This window comes from Cannabis sativa, chromosome 5, assembly GCF_029168945.1.
Source record: "Cannabis sativa cultivar Pink pepper isolate KNU-18-1 chromosome 5, ASM2916894v1, whole genome shotgun sequence".
In the NCBI taxonomy this organism is placed as follows: domain Eukaryota; kingdom Viridiplantae; phylum Streptophyta; class Magnoliopsida; order Rosales; family Cannabaceae; genus Cannabis; species Cannabis sativa.
The window spans coordinates 9792616-9813559 of NC_083605.1; the positions used below are offsets into that span (position 1 = coordinate 9792616).

At 36.6% G+C, this 20944-nt stretch overlaps 1 protein-coding gene across 1 annotated transcript; it reads left to right on the forward strand.

The window, feature by feature from the left end:
- Positions 1-18947: 18947 nt before the first annotated feature.
- On the forward strand, positions 18948-19533 carry LOC133038543 (ATP synthase subunit delta, chloroplastic-like). Its single transcript, XM_061116707.1, has one exon. The coding sequence runs from the start codon at positions 18973-18975 to the stop codon at positions 19303-19305; it is 333 nt and encodes a 110-aa protein (XP_060972690.1). The 5' UTR covers positions 18948-18972; the 3' UTR covers positions 19306-19533.
- Positions 19534-20944: the final 1411 nt, after the last annotated feature.

Sequence of the window (20944 nt, forward strand, 5' to 3'; positions counted from 1 at the left end):
CTAAAATAATAGCTATGTAAAACCAACAATGGAGATCGAATATCCTTATAATAAAGCTCATTATTTAATGAAGGTTGTATTTTCTCCTAATATTTATTTTAATCAATTTATTTTAAATATATATTTATTTAATTAAAATTTCCAATTTAGAATAAAATATTCTAAATATAAATTTTAATTTAATATTTATAAATTATACTTAGATGGATATGAAAATAACGTGAATTATTTTCATCTTAGTAATAATTTCCATAAATATTTAGAAAACTATTCAATTTAAGTTGTTTCAAAATTAATTTAAATTAATTTACAACTTCAAATTTAATTTTCTATAAATATATATTGCATTTCGAAAAATGCTTTAAAATAAAATAAAAATAAATCCTGGAAAATTACTCTAATTTTATGTTGGCCCAAAATTAATAAAAATTAATTTTCAACAAAAAATATAATTTTCCTATTTAATTAAATATCTAACAAAAATTTCAAATATTTAAGTATCATGATTAAAAAATCAACTTAAATATTAATTTTCTATTTAATTAAATACACTAGAAAAATACTTCAAGCAAAACAGATAATAACTATCTAGACTTTCATTGACTAATTAATTCAATTTCTAATTATAATATATTTTAGTTCATTTATTTTAATTAATCATTAAATGAAAAAAAAATTATTGATTTAAGTTGGTCCAAAATTAAATAAATAATTTTCAACTTTAATCTATTTTTCAAATAAAATTCGAAATTTCTGCATTAAAAAAATGCAATTTCGAAATTTTGGGAAATGATTAATTAAATAAAATAAAATATATTTTAAAAATTATTCAGCTTTAAGTTATTCTGAAATAAGATTCCAAACTTTAAGATAATTTTCAACTTTAATTAAATAACATGAAAACAACAATATTTAAGTATCATGATGAAAATCAACTTAGATATTGAATTTTCAATTTAATTAAATGTATTCAATTCAAGAAATAAATAATTAAGTATAGAGGAAACTTAATTATTAATTCTAGTTTAATACTAGGAAAATATTTTAAACTTAGATTGTACCAAAATTAATTAAGAAACAATTAATTTCACAATAAATGATATTTTCTTATTTAATATTAGAAATAATAATTAGTACTAAAAATAACTATCTAGAATATATATCATTAACTAAGTGTTTTTCTAAAATTCACTTTAAAATATTACATGAAAAATAAATTTCATATATTTTAAAAGTTAATTTTGTTGCTAATTCAATTTTAATTAGGTTAGACTAATATAATTAACCTAATACAATTATTTAAATAAGGCAAATGGGTCTTCACAATTAGGGTAGTTCATGTGAGGGTGAGCTGGGTTCAGTATGTCGTACCCACTTCTATTGGCTCTCAACTCTCACACAAGGCCCAAAAGAGAGGAATTTAACCTTTAAATAAACAATTGTTATTCATTGAATAAGCCCAAATCTAATTGGACCTAAATAAATTTCCTTATGTCAAAATTTAGTTTAGCAACCTAATCCATTTACTTAGTAAAAACTTAAATGGGCTTCCTATATGCATCTAAGCCCAAAAGCAAACATATAGGCTCACACAGGTCAAATGATTTGGATGGGCCCTATCATGTTACTAGGTTTACACAGATGAAAGAAGTACAAAATTTACCTGTTACAAATTATTTATAAGATCTATCGTCAATTGGACTATGATTAAAATCAGATCATTGGATCTGTCAACGAGTTAATCATAGCAATTTAGATCAGATAAATAATAGGTTTGTTAAAAAAAAAAAGTTTTTTGAATAAACAATATAAAATAAACAAACATTGTCCATGTAACAGATGTGAAATAAGATATTAATATAATTAAATTATTATTCTTAAATTAACCAAATAAAGGAAACTAATTTTAAAATATCTAGGTTTATTTGAATCAAATAAATTAAATATCTAATAAGATCAATGATTTAAAAGGAAAGAATCTTCAATATCACTTTCAGATCTTATAATTTAATAAAATAAACCAATTTTAAAATAGATTTGGTTAGATAATTATTATTTTAGGAATAAAATAATAAATGAATAATAATTACCATAATTATATGTCAAAATATCTCAAATTAAGCAATATTCAAATCTCTACAAAAATATCTATGTTATTTAAATATTTAAGATATGATTTATAAATTTCTAATAAGGAAAAAATGATATATATATATATATAGAAAAATTATCATTTTTAAACTTATAATTTATAAATAACTAAATATTTAACAAAATAACATTTTTTAATTTGAAAACATTATGGTAGTTATATCTATAAAAATATCTATGTTAATTTTAAATTTATTTATTATTTAATTTGTCATATAAGATAATTTTAATATAATAATTTAAATAAAAAGACAAAGTTATCTTTAAATTTAAAATATCTTAAATATCAAAATATCTAATCTTATAATTAAATAATAAATAAATATTAAAAAGTTAACAAATTTTTAAATCTGACCATAATAGGAAATATTTAAAATTGTAAACATTCCAAAATAGAAATATTTAAAAATTAGAAAAATTCCAAATTGAAAATATTTTAAAATTAGAAATATTTCAATTTAGAAATATTTAAAATTGGAAAAATGAATTTTGGGAAACAATCCCATAAAAAATTGGATTTTTGGGAAAAAAACCCACAAAATTCGCAATTTGTAGGGGCTGCCAGGATAGGCTGCATGCAGCATCCATAATTTCCAATCTTCCAAAATTCATATCTTTCTCAATTTTTATCAGAATCGAGTTCCGTAAAAAACAAAATTGCTTAATTTTTCACAATAAATCCAAATAAAATATTTTCAAAAATAGAAAAACTATTTTTCATGGAACAAATTCGTACAACACAAACTTTCATCACATAAGCACATAAACCAACATGAAACCATCCAAATCAACACAAAACATATCCATCATCGTTTTAATTCATATTACATGAAATTAAATCATTACCATGGCTCTGATACCAGTTGTTGGAAATTATTTTACCAGCATCTAGATTTACTAACAAGTATGTTGGATTAACAACCGAATATGAATTCTAAAACAATGAAAATAAACACATATAAAGTTAGAAAACCTTACAGTGGGTGCAGCGGAATAATATGACTCCTTCCGTTCAGATCTGTAGCCCTTGATTCCTTTCTGTAGCAGAGCATCACCAAGATCTGAACCTGGATCTTCTTTTCTCCTTCTTTGATGCAGAATTTCCATAGTCTTACATACTATGATTGAGGTACCACTTGATGTGTGTGGGCACTACTCATCTCACAAGGATTTAGAAATTTTCTCTCTCTTTTCTCTCTTGAATTGGTGTGATCTGAAGCTTGAAGAGAAGAGAACAAGGGCTGCTATATATAGGGAAAAGGGAGAGCACAACTTTCCAAATAAGCAGTTTCCTCTTTTACTGTGTAATTGATTAACTGCCTTATTTAGTGTGATCCACCACTTTCCTATTATTTCTAGGCTTTGATTAAAAATTACATGGTAATTAAAATTGAAAAAAATAATCGGGAAACACACAAAGAGGTGGCCGGCCATAGGGTGAAATGGGCCTCACTTGGATTTTGCAGTTTCCTCAATTTTATTTCTATTTCTCTAAAAATGCCATTTTTCAAATTCTAATCATTTAAATGCCAAAACTAATTATTTAATAACTAAAATAGATTATTAAATAATATTGTCATTTAAAATAATTATTAATTAGACATACAAAGTCTCTTAATTAATAATTAAACCTAGAAACTCTTTTATTTACAATTTCATCCTTAAACTGTGAGAATTCACAAATTACACATAGTCTAACTTTTAGAATTATAATTGATTAATCATAAATCAATTATAGAGTCTTACAAGCAGTATGGTCTCAACTAGTATGGGGACCATGGGTCTATATAACCGAGCTTCCAATAAGTTGAACCGAATTTACTAAGTAAATTCCCTAACTTATTAATTCCTCATTGAATCCACACTTAGAACTTGGAATTGCACTCTCAGTCATATAGAACGCTCTATATGTTCCATGATATAGACACGTCATTAGTTATCCATTGTTATAACCCTAATGTGATCAATGATCCTCTATATATATGATTTACACTGTAAAGGGATTAAATTACTGTAACACCCTACAATGTATTTTATCCTTAAAACACTTAACCCTGTGTAAATGATATTTCAGCTAAGTGAAATGAGATCTCCACCATTTATCTTCGTTTGGTTAAGCTCGAAGGAAATCATCCTTTACTTTCTATTTGCCAAATAGAAGCTATAGATTCCATATTTATGTTAGCGCTCCCACTCAATTGCATTATCGTGTTCCCAAAATGTACGTATCACCCTGACCCAAAAGTAGGCTTAACTAACAAATCAAAGAACACGAGTAACACTCTTGAGATTGAACCTAACCATATCAGGACTAAGATCATTTGATCTAGGATCAACAGGTAATATTGAATTGAATAGATATTACGGTAAATTTTAATATATCTAATCAAAGTTCAATATCGGTCCCTTCCAATGTATACTCCATACATCCGATACTGGTAAACTTTGCCAATGTCCTGGAAAGGACATAACACTTTTCCAAGGTGTAAGAATACCTATCGCTGATTATACCATGTCAGTCTAAATCCAGTGTTCTGATAAATCAAGGAATAAACTTTTGAACATATAATTAAGATTATATTCCACTGTGCTGACAACACTATAATCTTTTACAAATTAATATGTTCTGGACTTAAAAAGAATTCATACATTATATACATATAATCATGAAATAAATCATGTGAACCATGCTGTTATTTCTGATCTTTATTAATAAGTAAATCTGATTATATTGAAATGAGTTTTATTTAGGGCACAAAACCCAACATTTAAACCCTTTGATTCGAATAAAAATTCCCCATTTTCCCTCATTTTCTTAACTTCCCTATTCCCTCGCTCTCAGAGACTTCAAAAGAGATTTTCATAGTTTGCCTAGATTTCTGCCTTTCTTTGCACAATTTTCTCAACCTCAGGTGTTATCGAAAGCAATCGCAGGAGCAACTTATCAAAACTAAAGGTTAGTTTCGAATTTCACTGCATTTTTGTTTTCTGTTTGGAGAAAAAATGCTATTTTCTGGGTTTTGGCATTTTTGAGGATGTTTAGGAATATATGTTTGTAAGAAATTCATATGGGACTATGTTTTTACGTATGGGACTGGGTAATCTCAGAGAAAATGACCTAAAATTGGCATAACCGTGAACTTTGGGAAAAATGCTTGAATAGTCGCCACTTTATATTGTGAATACTGTTGGGTTTTATGCCCTAAATAAAACTCATTTCAATATAATCAGATTTACTTATTAATATAGATCAGAAATAACATTTAATGTTGCATGGTTCACATGATTTATTTCATGATTATATGTACATAATGTATGAATTCGTCTGAAACCCTTTTCACATACTTGATCCTGTTTATTGTGCTGTCAACACATTGGAAAGTAAACATGACTATGTGAATAAAGTTTCCTAGATTTATTAGACACAGGATTTTACTGATATGATAATCTACAACAAGAGTTTACTTGCATTTGGAGAAATGCTATGTTCTTTCCAGAATATTGGTTAAAGTAAAGCTCAGGTTGGATGCATGGAGTATGCATCGGAAGGGACCGATATTGAACTTTGACTTTGATTTATTAAACTTACGGTAATATCTATTCAAGTCAATATCGCCTAGTTGATCCTAGATCAAATGATCTTAATCCTGTTATGATTAGGCTCAATCTCAGGAGGCTATTCGTGTTCTTTGATTTGTTAGTTAAGCCTACTTTTAGGTCAGGGTGATACGTACATTTTGGGAACACGGTAGTGCAATTGAGTGGGAGCGCTATCATAAACATGGAATCTATAGCTTCTATCTGGCGAATAGTAAGTAAAGGATGATCTCCTTCGAGCTTGACCAAACGAAAATAAATGGTGGAGTACTCATTTCACATAAGCTGAAATATCATTTATACGGGGTTAAGTGTTTTAAGGAATAAATACATTGTAGGGTGTAACGGTAATCTAATCCCTTTACAATGTAGATCATTCATATAGAGGATTATTAATCACATTAGGATTATAACAATGGATAACTAATGATGCGTCTATATGGTGGAACATATAGAGCATTCTATATACTGAGAGTGCAATTCTAAGTTCTATGCGTGGATTCAACGAAGAATTAATAAGTTAGTGAATTTTAGTGCTAAATTCTTGATCTACTTATTGGAAGCTCGGTTATATAGACCCATGGTCCCCGGACTAGTTGAGATAATATTACATGTAAGACTCATATAATTGGTTTTGATTAATCAATTATAATTCTCAAATTAGACTATGTCTATTTGTGAATTTTTCACTAAGTAAGGGCGAAATTGTAAAGAAAGAGTTATTAGGGGCATCTTTGTTAATTATGATACTTTTTATGGTTCAATTAATAAATATGATAAATGACAATATTATTTAATAATTATTCATAGTTATTAAATAGTTAGAATTAGCATTTAAATGGTTGAATTAGAAAATTGGCGTTTTTGAGAAAATTAGATGCAGAAAAGATAAAACTGCAAAATTGCAAAAAGTGAGGCCCAAATCCACTTGTATAGGGCCGGCCAATTTTGTAGGGAATTTAAACTGATATTTTCATTATTTTAATGCCAAATAATTCAAACCTAACCCTAGTGGAATGCTATAAATAGATAGTGAAGGCTTCAGGAAAATTACACTTAAATTTTCTACTTTTTCATTCAGAAAAAATTGAGCCTTCTCTCTCCCTATCTTTGGCCGAACCCACTCTCTCTCTCTTCCTTCTTGATAATTTCGAAATTCTTAGTGTGAGAATAGTGCCCACACACAGCAAGTGATACCTCAATCATAGTGAGGAAGATCGTGAAGAAAGACTTTCAGCAAGAAGGAGTTTCAGCATCAAAGATTCAGAGAAAGAGATCCGGAGTTCGGATATTGATAATGCTCTGCTACAGAAAGGAATCAAGGGCTAGATATCTGAACGGAAGGAGTCATTTAATTCCGCTGCACCCAATGTAAGGTTTCTTAAACTTTATATGTGTTTATTTCATCGTTTTAGAAAGTTCATATTTAGGGTGTTAATAAACATACTTGTGAGTAGATCTAAGATCCTGGTAAAATAATTCCAACAAATACACGCGGGTATTCGGATGAACACTTTGAATGCTCGCATGTCTGTTCATCTTAGGTTTCACAGAGACTTAATTACTTCTAACTGTTACTTAGAACTTTAGGGTTTTGTACTCTGTATATTTTGTTGTGGGAACATTGGCTAAGTCTTTCAAATGGTGGGCGTATCACAGTATTCTAATGTTCATATATGCGATTATATGTTCCTTGAAATACTGAGATACACCCAGCCATTTGCGGCATGCGCTAATGTTCTGATAAGCGTATTCTTTGGCTGGTAGATATTCTCGAAACGGTGGGAGTATCTCAGTAACTTCAGGGCTATGCTTGAAAACGCATGCCCCTTGAGTCACTGAGATTCTCCTAGCCGTTTTTTGAGGTATATCGCTAGCTGAAGATGCGTGACACACTCGCGGGTTGTGATTAGTTAGACTTCTCGAAACGGCGGGTGTCTCCCAGTTACTTCAGGGCCATGCTAAAAAACGCATGTCGCTTAGGTCACTGGGATACACCCAGCCGTTTTTTGAGATATCTTTCTACTCGCACACCTACCTTTTCGCGTATTGGTGGGATGGTTGGTTTTCGCGAGAATTCAAATCATCCTCTCAAGACTATTTTATAGTTTATATGCGGGTGAGATCACTTACTTTGTTTTTCACACATTCACCATGCTGAAAAGATCTTCTATCTTTCAGATGAGCGACCTGTCGGATAGTCAGATGCTTGGCTTAGGAGGCAACGCGTTTGACGATGACGAGGACCAACGGGAAGACAGTTTTATCCCGACTTCGATCTCAGAAGAGGAGATCGCAACTTCTAGAGATATAGAATTAGGCCCGATGTCTTCCGCAAATATTGAGAGGATGGTGCAGGAGCTCGCTGAACCAGGAACCACTGAGATTCGAGACAGCGAATCCACGGTGTCAGCGCGTGATTATCTCGTCCACTCCAGGCATGCCCCTGACGTCGAGGTCGAGGAGATGGACGATGATTGGGCGGCCCCAGCTCGAGAGTCAGGAGAGGAAGAAGAAGATGCAGAAGGAAGTGGGACTGATTCGGTGGACAACACTCAGTTGAACGAGCCCTTTTCATGCGAGGACTTGGTCTCGAGGGTCACCAAATCGGATCTTACTACTTTTACAAGACTGAACCTTCTGTGACTTGCTTCTTTACGACCTAAACCTACTCAGAGGGTGCACCTTTCATTTACCAATCCTGCGATTATTCCCACAGAGGATGTGGTAGTCTCAATACCCATTCTTCGATGTGGGGTATCGGTCCCTTTTCACCCCTTCATTGCGGCCATTCTCAAGCGTTACGACATGTCCCCTTTTCAACTAACCCCCAACAGTTATCGCACAGCCCTGGCCTTCTATGCGATGTATATGGAGTATGTACATAGGGCACCCACAGTAGAAGAGTTTAGTTACTTCTACGATATAAAGAGTGTAGGCCTCCACAATGGTTTCTACTGCTTCAGCAAGTGGGCCACTTCTGAGATTAATGGGGTAGAAGGCATGGTTTCCAACATGGGAGATTGGCAATCAAAGTGGTTTTATCTTTTCAAAGTTCCAGGGATCAGGACTGATTTTAATCGTCGACCTAGTATGTCGCATGTTTCCTGACTTAGTCATTTTTTTAGTTATTTTGAGATTTCATGCTAACTCGCTCTTTTTATTTTCGCAGATAGACCAGCTCGACCTGCACTCGACGCGAGTCGAAGAGAGACAGCTGAAGTTCTCGGGAGCCTTCCTGTACAAGATCGCGACTTGCGATTATTGTGTACGACTGCCAAGCTGCAAGAACACAAGATGATTCTTGAGAACGCAAGTCTTTGGAGAGAGCCAGTATACAAGGAACCTTCTGAAAAGCAACAAGAGCGAATTGATAAACGCCTCTCTAAGCAAACTTCTCGACCATCATCAGGTAACTTATCGCATACATAAACTAGTGCGTTAGGACCTCATTCTTATTAGCATTTATCATTATTTTTTGTTGTTGTTGAGGAAATGACTTTCTTGAACAGCGGCAACTTCCCCTGTCGTTCCTCAGAAGAGGAAAAGCGATGTGGTGGTTACCCCTGTCGCGGATTCTTCCAAGAGGCCAGCTAAGGGCATTCAAGAGAAGGGGAAGAAGGAAGTGATTAATCCAGCAGTTCGAGCCCGCAATGTACTGACTCTCCAAGAGAGGTTCGTGAGCGACGATTTCCAGTCGAAGATTGACAAGACCCCTGCTAAGGAACTGTTGCCTCGCTCTGCGGAGTTAGCTTCGCAGTTCATCGCCATGTTCTCAAAGGCTTTTGTTACTGGATCCAAGGAGGTTGAAATTGCGAAGAGACACAACGTTCAGCTTCAGGAAGACATTAAGAAGCTGAAACAAGATGCGAGTTCTAAGGACAAAGAGCTCGAGGAACTTCGTAAGGCCAAGGAGCAAGTCAAGCTCGAGGCTAAGAATGCTCAGACGAAAATCGAGGAGATGTCCCGCGATTTGGAGGTCGAGAGAGAGAATGGGAAGAAGCAGCATGACCAGGCGGTCTCGGACTACATATACACCACTCTCTCCGAAATTCCAGACTTCGACCTTTCAATCCTCAGAGCAGAAGCCGCCGAAATGGCTGAGGCTTTTCGCGCCATGTCGCCCACGCAAACTCAAGGTGGTGGAGGGAATCTTGAGGAGGCTGAGGTCGCGGATGCTGAAGAAGTCGAGAATGAAGCCGTCAGCAAAGCCGCGGATGGATCTGCTCCAAACGCTTGACTTTTCCCTTAGTATTTGCTTATGTTAAACTCTATCTTTTTTTCTGTTTATGAGGTACAAGGGTACTCGCACCTTGTACTTAGACGAATTTACATTTATGTTTATTTTGAACGACTTTATATCCTTGCGGAGATATCTATTTACAATATTTTCGCAGTACACGGGTACTCGCGGTTATTATCTATAATATTCTGTTTGTGACTTTAACTACAACTTGGTGCAATAAGTAGAAAATTTCATAAACTTGAAAAAATTTCAATCTTGAAAAAAATTGGAAAAAATTTCCCTTATATAATCAATAGTACATCATGGTATATACCCCCTATACTTAGGATTTTTTTACAAAAAATGACTAAGTATAAATACAAGGCGAGTACAAACTAGAAAATGCGAGTACTATTGATAATAGAATTTTAGGCTTTCGCCATTCCAAGCCCTTTGAATCGCAGTACTATCGAGTTCTGCGAGTCGGTACGTAGCGTCACCAATCTTTTCTGCGATGAGATATGGTCCCTCCCAACTATCCCCGAAGACCCCATGTGCTGGGTTTCTTGGTATTTGGCATTACTCTTCGAAGGACCAAGTCTCCTATTCGCAGGGCTCTTGCCTTGACCTTGGAAATGAAATATCTTGCGGTTCGTCGCTGGTAAGCCACGTTTTTCAAGTGTGCTTGATCGCGCTTTTCTTCCAGAAGGTCGAGGTAGAGCGACTGTTTTTCTTCGTTTTGTAAAATGTTGAAAACGTCTCTTCGTAAGGAACCTGCCGCAATCTCGATTGGTACCATGGCCTCGCATTTATAGGAAAGCGAGAAAGGAGGCTCACCAGTCGTTGATCGAGGAGTCGTGTTGTACGACCATAGAACTTGCGGAAGCTCGTCTGGCCATACACCCTTACGCTCTTCGAGTTTTCCTTTGATGGTGTGCTTTATTATTTTATTGACTACTTCAGTTTGTCCATTGCTCTGCGGGTAAGCAACTGCGGAGAATGCTTTTTTAATTCCCAAGTCGTCGCATAATTGTGGCATCTCCTTACAATCGAACTGCTTTCCATTATCTGAGATGAGCTTGTAAGGGATGCCAAATCGACAAATTATGGAGTTGTAGACAAACTCGCGCAACTTAGTTGCTGTGATGGTTGCGAGTGCCTTGGCTTTAGCCTATTTTGTAAAATAATCTACTGCGACTACTGCATACTTGACTCCGCCTTTTCCTTTAGGTAGTTCGCCTATTAAGTCGATCCCCCACACTGCGAAGGGCCAAGGACTTGTGATGGAATGCAAGTTGCTCGGAGGTTGATGGACATATGTGGCTATTTGCTGACATTTGTCGCATTTCTTTGCAAAAGTGAAAGCATCTTGTCGCAAGGTAGGCCAGTAATACCCTTGTCGCATGATTTTTAGAGCAAGGGAATTACCTCCTATATGATTGCCCCAAATACCCCCATGTATCTCACGTAGTATATAGTCGCAGTCTTCCCCGTCGATACACTTGAGTAACGGCTGACTAAAACTTCTGCAATATAACCTTCCATCATATATGACATATCGGGCAGCTCGCTGTCGCAGCTTTCTTGCTTCCATCTTGTCATCAGGTAAGGTACCCTTTTCTAGATACGCGACTATTGGAGTCATCCAGGTGACTTCTTGAGCGGTATCTATTTCCATGATCGCTTCTTGATTTATCGTTGGGTGAGCCAATACATTCACCAGAATTACATCGAGCAATTCGGCTTCTCTAGTCGAGGCCAAACGGGCCAATGCGTCTGCGTGTGAATTGCGAGCACGCGGTAGTCGAGACACGACTACTTTCTTGAATTTTTGCATCAGTTCGCATACAATGGCTAAATACTTAACCAACCTGCCGCCTCTGGCCAGATATTCTCCATTCACCTGCCACACTACGATTTGGGAATTGCTTAAAGCCTGTACATACTCGATTTTCATCTCGAGAGCAAGCTTCAACCCTGCGATTAAAGCCTCATACTCGGCTTCATTGTTAGATGCAGAAAATTCAAAATGTAAATCAGCGTGTACCATAAAATTGTTGGGACTGATTAGTAAGATTCCGCCACCAGAACATTTGCTATTTGAAGCTCCATCGACGTACAACGTCCATGCTTTTCCATTGGGCGTAGCAGTGTCAACCTTGTCGTCTATGAGTTCCACTTCGGTGCTTGGGAACTCGAGGATAAAGTCTGCCAAGGATTGTCCCTTGATCGCAGTCCTCGGTTTATACCTGATGTCGAACTCGCTTAACTCCATTGCCCATTTCAACGACCTCCCTGACGTCTCTGGTTTTGCTAAGACTTGCCTCAAAGTGTAGTTCGTGAAAACTTCAATATTGTGAGCCTGGAAATAAGGTCTCAATTTTCTCGACGATATTACCAGGGCGAAGGCCAATTTTGCCATTTGAGGATAGCGCGTCTCAGCATCCAGTAAGCGTTTACTGACATAGTACACTGGGTATTGTTGTCCTTGATCTTCGCGTATTAGTACCGAACTAATCGCATATTCTGACACTGCTAAATAAATGGATAGGACTTCGCCGGTCATGGGCTTTGATAGGATTGGGGGTTGCCCCAAATGTGTTTTTAAGGCTTGAAAAGCCTCCTCGCATTTTCGGTCCACTGGAACTTCTTATTGCCTTTTAAAATCTGAAAAAACTCTTTTCATTTGTCAGAAGATCGTGATATAAAGCGATTTAGAGCCGCGACTTTACCTGTGAGGCTTTGGACTTCTTTTGGCTTAGTTGGCGATGGCATCTCCACCAACGCCCTGATCTTCGCGGGGTTTGCCTCTATTCCCTGTTGATTAACCATGAATCCGAGGAATTTCCCGGAGCCAACTCCAAAAATGCACTTTAAAGGGTTTAGTCGCATTTTATATCGTCGCAGTATATCAAACATTGCCTGTAAATGGGTGACATGGTCCTTCGCATGTTGAGATTTTACGAGCATATCGTCAACATATACTTCCATGGTGTTCCCGATAAGATCTGCGAACATCATATTTACAAGTCGTTGATATGTCGCACATGTGTTTATCAAACCAAAAGGCATTACTTTATAACAATATAGACCTCGATCAGTAATGAACGAGGTATGCTCCTGGTCTAGTTCATACATCGGGATTTGATTATATCCCGAGTATGCGTCCATAAAGCTAAGAAGTTCGTGACCTGCAGTGGCATCAACAAGTTGGTCAATGCTAGGAAGTGGGAAGCTGTCTTTGGGACAGGCTTTATTTAAATCTGTAAAGTCAACGCATGTGCGCCATGAGTCGTTAGGCTTGGGCACAAGTACGGGATTCGCTAACCAATTGGGCTAGAATGACTCTCGTATAAAGCCGCAGGCTAGGAGGCGGTCGACTTCTTCTTTTAGCGCTTGGTACCTCGCGGGGTCCATCTTGCGGCGCTTTTGTCGGACACCTCGCACTTCGGGGTCAATGTTCAAGCGATGACACATGACCTGCGGAGATATTCCGACCATATCTGAATGTTTCCAAGCAAAAACATCAAGATTTTGTTTGAGAAAAGTCGTTAGTTGTTCTCGCTGTTGGAAAGTCAATTTAGAACCAATTTTTAAAACTTTACTATTATCTACAGGGTCTATAGGTACCTCGATAGTGTCTTCCGCGGCTTGGGCCGCTGCGGCATGATCGAGGATCATTGGATCTAGATCCGGTCCATCTGTGTGTGGCACCTCTTCGATTCTAAAGACCTCCTGGCGAGGAGGTGGTGCCTCTAATAAATAGATGACATTTATTGACTTCTTTTCCGCGAGCTTGACTGCTGCATTGTAGCATTCTCGCAAGTGTGATTGGATTCCTCGCACAGAGCTTACTCCAGCGGGAGTAAGGAACTTCATTGTGAGATGATAGATGGATGTTACGATCTTCATCTCCTTCAAGATTGGTCGACCAATCACGGCATTGTATGCCGAATACTGGTCGATTACTGCAAAGTCAGCCATTGACTTGGCTATTACTAGGGCAGTTCCGAAGGTAATCGGGAGTTTAATCATCCCTTTCAGTGCGATGATGTCGCCGATAAAACCGTATATACTCGACGTTACAGGTCGCAGGTCCTTCTCATGCAACCCCATTTGTTTAAAGGCTTGGAAATTCAAGAGATTCACTGAACTTCCGTTGTCCACGAGTATACGGTGGACATTGTCTCCGCCAATATTGGCAACAATGACTAGTGCGTCGGAATGCGGGTGATGGACCCATCTCGCATCACTCTCCATAAACGTGATGTTGTTGCATGCTCTTTTGAATAATTTCTCTAGCCATTCACCGAGATTGTTTACATTGGTGAGCAGCTTCTCTTTAGCTTCCTTGGCATATCGCTCTTGAGATTTGCGGGAGTCTCCTGCGATATGGGGCCCTCCAATGATTGTTAATATATTGCGAGGTGTTCTCGAACCACTCGCGTTCTGGCTTTCTTCTTTGTCATCCGCTCGGGGATGACCTTCCTCGTTCTTTTTGTATTTGTCGAACTTTCCTCTTCGAATCAGCTCTTCGATTTCATCCTGCAAGACCCAACATTCCAGAGTAGTGTGACCAATATCTTTATGGTACTTACAGAATTTCTTGGGGTCTCTCTTGTCACGGTTTCCCCTGATCGGGGGCGGCTTCTTGAAGACTCTGTTCCTTTCCTCAATCGCGTAGATATGGTCTCGTGGCACCGCGAGTTCGGTATAGTTCACGAAGCGTGGTCCACCTTTCCTTTTCGGCGAAGACTCCTTCTTTGGAGGAGATTTGGCCAACTTCGGGCTTCGCTGTCTCCGTGGGCTGCGTCTTCTCGGACTTCGACCTCTGGAATTCTTCCCTCGAGGACTGCGAGATCGCGATCGCGGTACTGGCAACTTATGCTTGTCCTTGCCTTTTTCCAACTCTGCTACAGAATTCTCAATTCTCTTATGAGGTTCAGCCATAGCGAAGAACTCGACTAGCAATTCTGGTCTTCGAGCTTGTAATTCCTTCCAAAAATTAATTCTTGGCAAGACACCTGTTATTAACATACAAACAAGCGAAGACTCGGGAGCCTTCTCGACTTTTGTTACTTCCACATTAAATCGTTTAAAATAGTCTTGTAAAGACTCACTGGGTTCTTGTTTGATGTTGGCCAGAGTTGTATAGGGAGGCCTATAAGTCATCGTGGCCTGAAAATGTGTGAGGAATAAATTGACAAATGTTTCCCATGTCGACATTGAGGCCTCAGGCGATTGGGTGAACCAATCGTGGGCGTTTTCCTCCAGCGTTGCCGCAAGAATGCGACATTTCGCGAGCTGAGGTACCTGATCCACTTCCATTATAGTGTTAAACTTTTCTAAATAATCTATGGGATTAGTGGTACCTTTATATTTGAGGGATTCAGACAGTCGAAATCCCTTGGGAAGTTGAGCCTGTCGCACTTCCGCAGTAAAAGAAGAGGTCCCATGCAGCTTGTATGTGGGCTTTCTCTGCTGCTCGAGCATTTTCAAAGCTTGCAAAAGCATGCTTTGGTCAATTCCTCCAGCTACAGGAGTTGAGACTGCTGCGACTGCAGGAGTCGTGACTACTGCGGCGAGGTTTGCTGGGATATTAACTCCAGTAGTCGCTGGTGGTGCATTAGGCGAGTTAATGCGAGTGTTTACACCTTGATCGCCCACGGGGGGATCACGGGGTGTTTCCTCGTCGCGAGGGGCACGGGAACGCGCTCTGAAAACTGCGTTGAGGTGATCACGCAGATCGCCCCTATGGACTTGATATCGTCCTCCCTGTTGCGTCTCCATAGAACCGGACCTTGTGTATCTGCTAGGCGTACGACCATGCGAGGATGAAGAGGCGGATTCTGCGTCATTGTCTCTTGATGGCCGGCTGCGAGGATTACATCGCTCAGAGTCTTCTTCAACCTATGCTTCTTGGTTAGGATACCTCGCAGATTGGTCTCTCGAGGTTGGCTGGTTTAAGTCCAGACCTTCAGGATTGGTTCTTCGTTCCCTGCAAACACGATTATTATGACGTCTAGAGTTTGTTACCTGAGGGTTATCTATGCGAGTAGTAGGGGCTCGAGGGGGAGTCGGGCCCTATTCTGCCCATCCACTTCGGCCTGCAGTGCGCGTAGTTGATCTTGAATCGTAGTATATTGGTCGGTGGTGAGTTGGACAATTCCCTCAGATACCACCGCCGGAGTGACAGGCGGAAAGTGCATTGTTGCTGGTGGTGTGGACATTTCCCCGACTTGAGGGCCAGCTGTTTCAGGGAATAGATTGAGAGGTCTAATATTACCTCTCCCTACTCCGCCATTAACGACATCCACAGGCGGTGTCCTAGCTCCAGATAATGGCACGTTCATCATTCTGATGTTGATGGACTCGTTGTTAGCACCTCCATTTGTTTGGTTTCCAGCCATGATGATTTTCTTACTTGAATTGAATGAAACTTTAATTCTCGTTCCCACAGACGGCGCCAAATGTTGTCGAGTAAAATTCGCAACACCAAATGTATGTAATATTATTAATGACAAGAAGAAAATCGTTTGAAGAACAATTGCGAGTATTTAACCTAGAACGGCGAGTACTCGAATTGGGAATATGAAATGCTTAACAGAAAACTGGAAACAACAATAAGACAGAGGATTATAGTGGTTCTGTCAGATCACAGTCTGCTTAGTCCACTGTAGCAAGAGTTTCGTAGGTCTCATTTCACGGTGGATCACCCCTTTATATACAAAGCAGGTGTCTAACTGATTATACAAAGATTGCATTCATTGTCAATCCGTTTACACATTGAATTATAATAACTAAACTAAATAACGTTAACATCAATAAATGAATAGCAGTTACTAAACTCAGCAGCGTATGCACCCTTTTAACATGCGAGTTGACTGTTCATATTCTAATGTTAAACTCGCGGGCCTAACACTTAATTACGTTTAGGATGTCTGCGTTCTTATGTAGTCGCCTTTGTGGACATCGCATGATGAGCTGACAGAACCTAGACATGCGAGTCTATATCGGCTTATCAAGGATGTTGGGCCATCGGGACCAACTCGCATTGTAAAGAATCGATCTTTATGCTTTGCAGGAATATGGAGAGGATACTCGCATATATCCTGGTATATGCGAGTTAGATCCATTCTCCTCCCCCGCAAAATACAAGTTATGGTTATGCGATCAGACTTGGGTCACACTCGTAGTATTTTGCTGACTTTATCTTGGGCGAGGTTTAAACTTCGAGGAGTCTCTTACAGACGTCTCAGCTTTCATTGGAAAAACTGAGTACACGTGTCCTCTAAATAAGAGTCTAGTCTCGAGTTTCTAGGTGAGAGAAATCTCACTATAACATATGCATAAGTGAAATCATCAAGAAAATCACTTTATAATGATTAGTTTGCATTTTCACTATTACAGTTGGGACTATGTCATGGCAGTTGGACATCATTATAAGTCAAATATTTGTTAGGTTAAGTTTTACTTGTTATATCATAATACATGTAGTAGTTTTCTCCTTTTAAATGGTGATTATTTTGACTTGTCTCTCTTAAATGTGATATTTGATCAGGCTGCCTGATTCTGCCCAAGTAAGTTTATTTGACACATTTGCAAGGTCTTGTTATCTCTGGTTACACTATATTTTGTGTTTATATGTATGTTTTCCCGATTTTTAACTAATTTCTCTTTGATTTTATACTTATAATTACAATGCCTATTTTTCGTGATGTTTTTAATGTTCTCCTAGTTTTCAGAAGATTGCACAAATCCCGCAAGGAGATAAGAGGTTTGAGACTCACAATTTTTTGTAAACCTATTAATTTTAAAAGAGACATCAACTATTTTCAAAACAAAAAAAGAGACATCAACTTATTGGGGTGTGCTTTAAGAAAAAAAAACTTATTTGTAGTGAAAAACGTTAACTCTATGTTTCAAAGTTGGATTTTGATAACAAAAAAAAAATGTAAGAAAAAAAGAAAAAAAAATCTTTAAAAATCACTCAATTTAATAAAATTTTCCATATCAAATATAAAAATTGATCAATTCTTTTGTTCTCCACATCTTTTTCCTACACTTTCTTTATTTTTTTTTTATATTCACTAAAACGACTTCCAATAGTTATACTCTTATATATATTTTTCCTAACGTGTCTTAAATTTCTCTCTCTATAAAAAGGTAACTTACCCATTTAGTTTTTTTTTTTTTTTTGAAAGGTTGCCCATTTTAAATTTAGATGACTTCAATTTTTTTCTTTTAGGAAAAAAGAATCATAATTATAGAATTTTGTTTATAAGATAATTGTAGAATCTTTTTTTTTGGTAAGATAATTGTAATTTTTTTTAATTATAAAATCTTCTAAAACCAATAAAGAAATCATAAATTATAAATTCTACTAATAAAATATAAATTAAAAAACAAAAAGTTAATTTAGATTTTTAATCTTAAATTTTGACATGTACCAAATTATGCCTCTTGAACTTTTTAAGTCGTTAAAAATTTCTCTCGAACTATTGAGATTGTTAGATTAAGTACTTTTGTTCAATTTTACTAAAAAAAGTCTGACGATGAAAATTTAGGGAACATAATTTAGTATATGTTAAAGTTCGGTGATATGATTTTGTAGATATCAAAGTTCGGGGACACAACTTAATAGGGATATTGGCGGCTAAACCACCTGAATTTTACGTTTTGTAACATTTAACCACAAAAACCAAAATTTTGGCAGCAAAACCTACTGAACTCCCATTTCGTTTTGCTCTGTACCCCTCCATCCAAAAATCACAGTTAAATGTCACGGTGGACTGTCCTCGTGTACACACTTGTACACGTGGCAAATTTTTAGTGGTCCACGTAATATTAATTTTAAAATATTTTAAAAATAATTTAAAAATTAAAAAAAAAACAATTTATAAAAATAAAAAAATCTTTTTTTTTCTTTTTTATTCTCTTTCGCTTTCTCTTTCTTCTCGTACGAATCCAAACACCAAACACCAAACTCAAACTCATCAATGCCGGCACTACAGCAAACCCCAATCTCATTCCGCTCAAAACTCCCTCCACCAATCACCTCCATCGCCACAACCTTCCCCAAAACCCTCTCCTTCTCCCTCACACGCAGCTTCCCAATCCTCCACCGCAACACCAGAGCTAGAATGTCAGCTTCAGCAGCTTCAAGCTACGTCGTGGCTTTAGCCGACTTAGCCAAGTCGAACAACACACTCAAAGCCACCAATGCCGACGTTGAGAAGATCGATAAGGTGTTCTCGGACCCTTCGGTGTTCAGTTTCTTCATGAATCCAACGATCGAAGAAGAGAAGAAGCGAAAAATGATTGACGAGTAAGCTGAATCGATGAATCTCCTTCCTCACATGGCGAATTTCCTCAATATTTTAATCGTTTCGAAGAGAATCGATCTGATTAACGATGTGACTAAGGAGTTCGAGAGAGTTTATAATGGAATGACAGAGACTGAATTGGCGGTGGTTAGTGCGGTGGTGAAGCTTGAATCTCAACACTTGGCTCAGATCGCTAGGACAGTGCAGAAATTGACCGGAGCTAAAAATATTCGGATCAAGCTCTTTCCCGACTGTCGAGGTCCAATCCGACTTTGACAACATAAACGTCGACTTGGAGCTACACGATTTCATTGCCGACTCAAATTTCGACCAATTCATCGATTTAATTCGTGGCGAAAACGAATACCCGCTTGTGGATGAAGGAAAAGCTCAGATGGTGTTTTTCATCATTAGGGAGGGGTAGTGGTGGTGTTGACAAGAAGAAAGATAAAGAGAAAAAAAAAAAAAAAAAAATTTATTTTTATAATTTTTTTTTTTTTGAATTTTTAAATTATTTTTAAAATATTTTAAAATTAATATTACGTGGACCACTAAAAATTTACCACGTGTACAAGTGTGTACACGTGGACAGTCCACTATAGTATTTAACTGTAATTTTTGGACGGAGGGGTACAGAGTAAAACGGAATGGGTATTCAGTAGGTTTTGCCGCCAAAATTTTAGTTTTTGTGGTAAAGTGTTACAAAACGCAAAGTTCAGGTGGTTTAGCCGCCAATATCCCCAACTTAATATATGGACAATCACCACATTAACAAAATTGAATGAAATTAAACAAAAGTCTTTAAATCTAATAGTCTCAATAATTCAGTGAAAATGACATGATTTTCCCCATTAGTGAGCCTTCATCACACAAAACCCTACAAGCGCCTCGGATCAATCTGTCCCATTAACCAAATATGCCTATAAATATGACACTATATCTTCATGTAAAGGGTTTTAAAATCATTTAGTTGGTAATCAGAAAATACATTATAAATTTCATAGCCAAGAGCCAATAATAATGACTTGTGAACTAAGACTCATTAATGTCCTAATCACGTAAAAATCTTATTTTATTTTCTTTTTAATTTTACTTTCTTTATCTTAATATTTTGTTATAATTGGTTTTTGAAAATTTTGATAAATAGTAGCAATAGTATTTCTAAAAGAGACATCAATTTATTTGTGGTGCACTTTCAAAGAAAAAAAACTTATTTATGGTGCAAAAATATTAACCCTATGTTTGAAAATAGAATTTTAATAAGAAAAGAAAAATGTAAGGAAAAAAAATAAAAAATTCTTTAAAAACCACTCAATTTAATAAAATTTTCCACATCAACTATAAAAATTGATCTTTTGTTTTAAAAAAATATATATATCTTACTATTATAAATATGGCTTATTGATGTGATAATTGATGACCAATTTGCCCTCACAAATTTAATATATATTACAAGTCTATTTCTTTTGTCCTTACCCTCACACATTGCTTTTGTTTTTACCCTCAGAGACGTTGAAGTCAAGCTTTTTAAATTAGACTACACTAATCACTTTCTTGTGTTGCCAATTATATATAAATGATAATTGATGACCAAGTTACCCTCACAAATTTAATATATATTACAAGTCTATTTCTTTTGTCCTTA

Bases quoted from the DNA above. Each gene is read 5' to 3' on its own strand.
- LOC133038543 (XM_061116707.1), top strand. From the start codon at position 18,973: ATGCCGGCACTACAGCAAACCCCAATCTCATTCCGCTCAAAACTCCCT.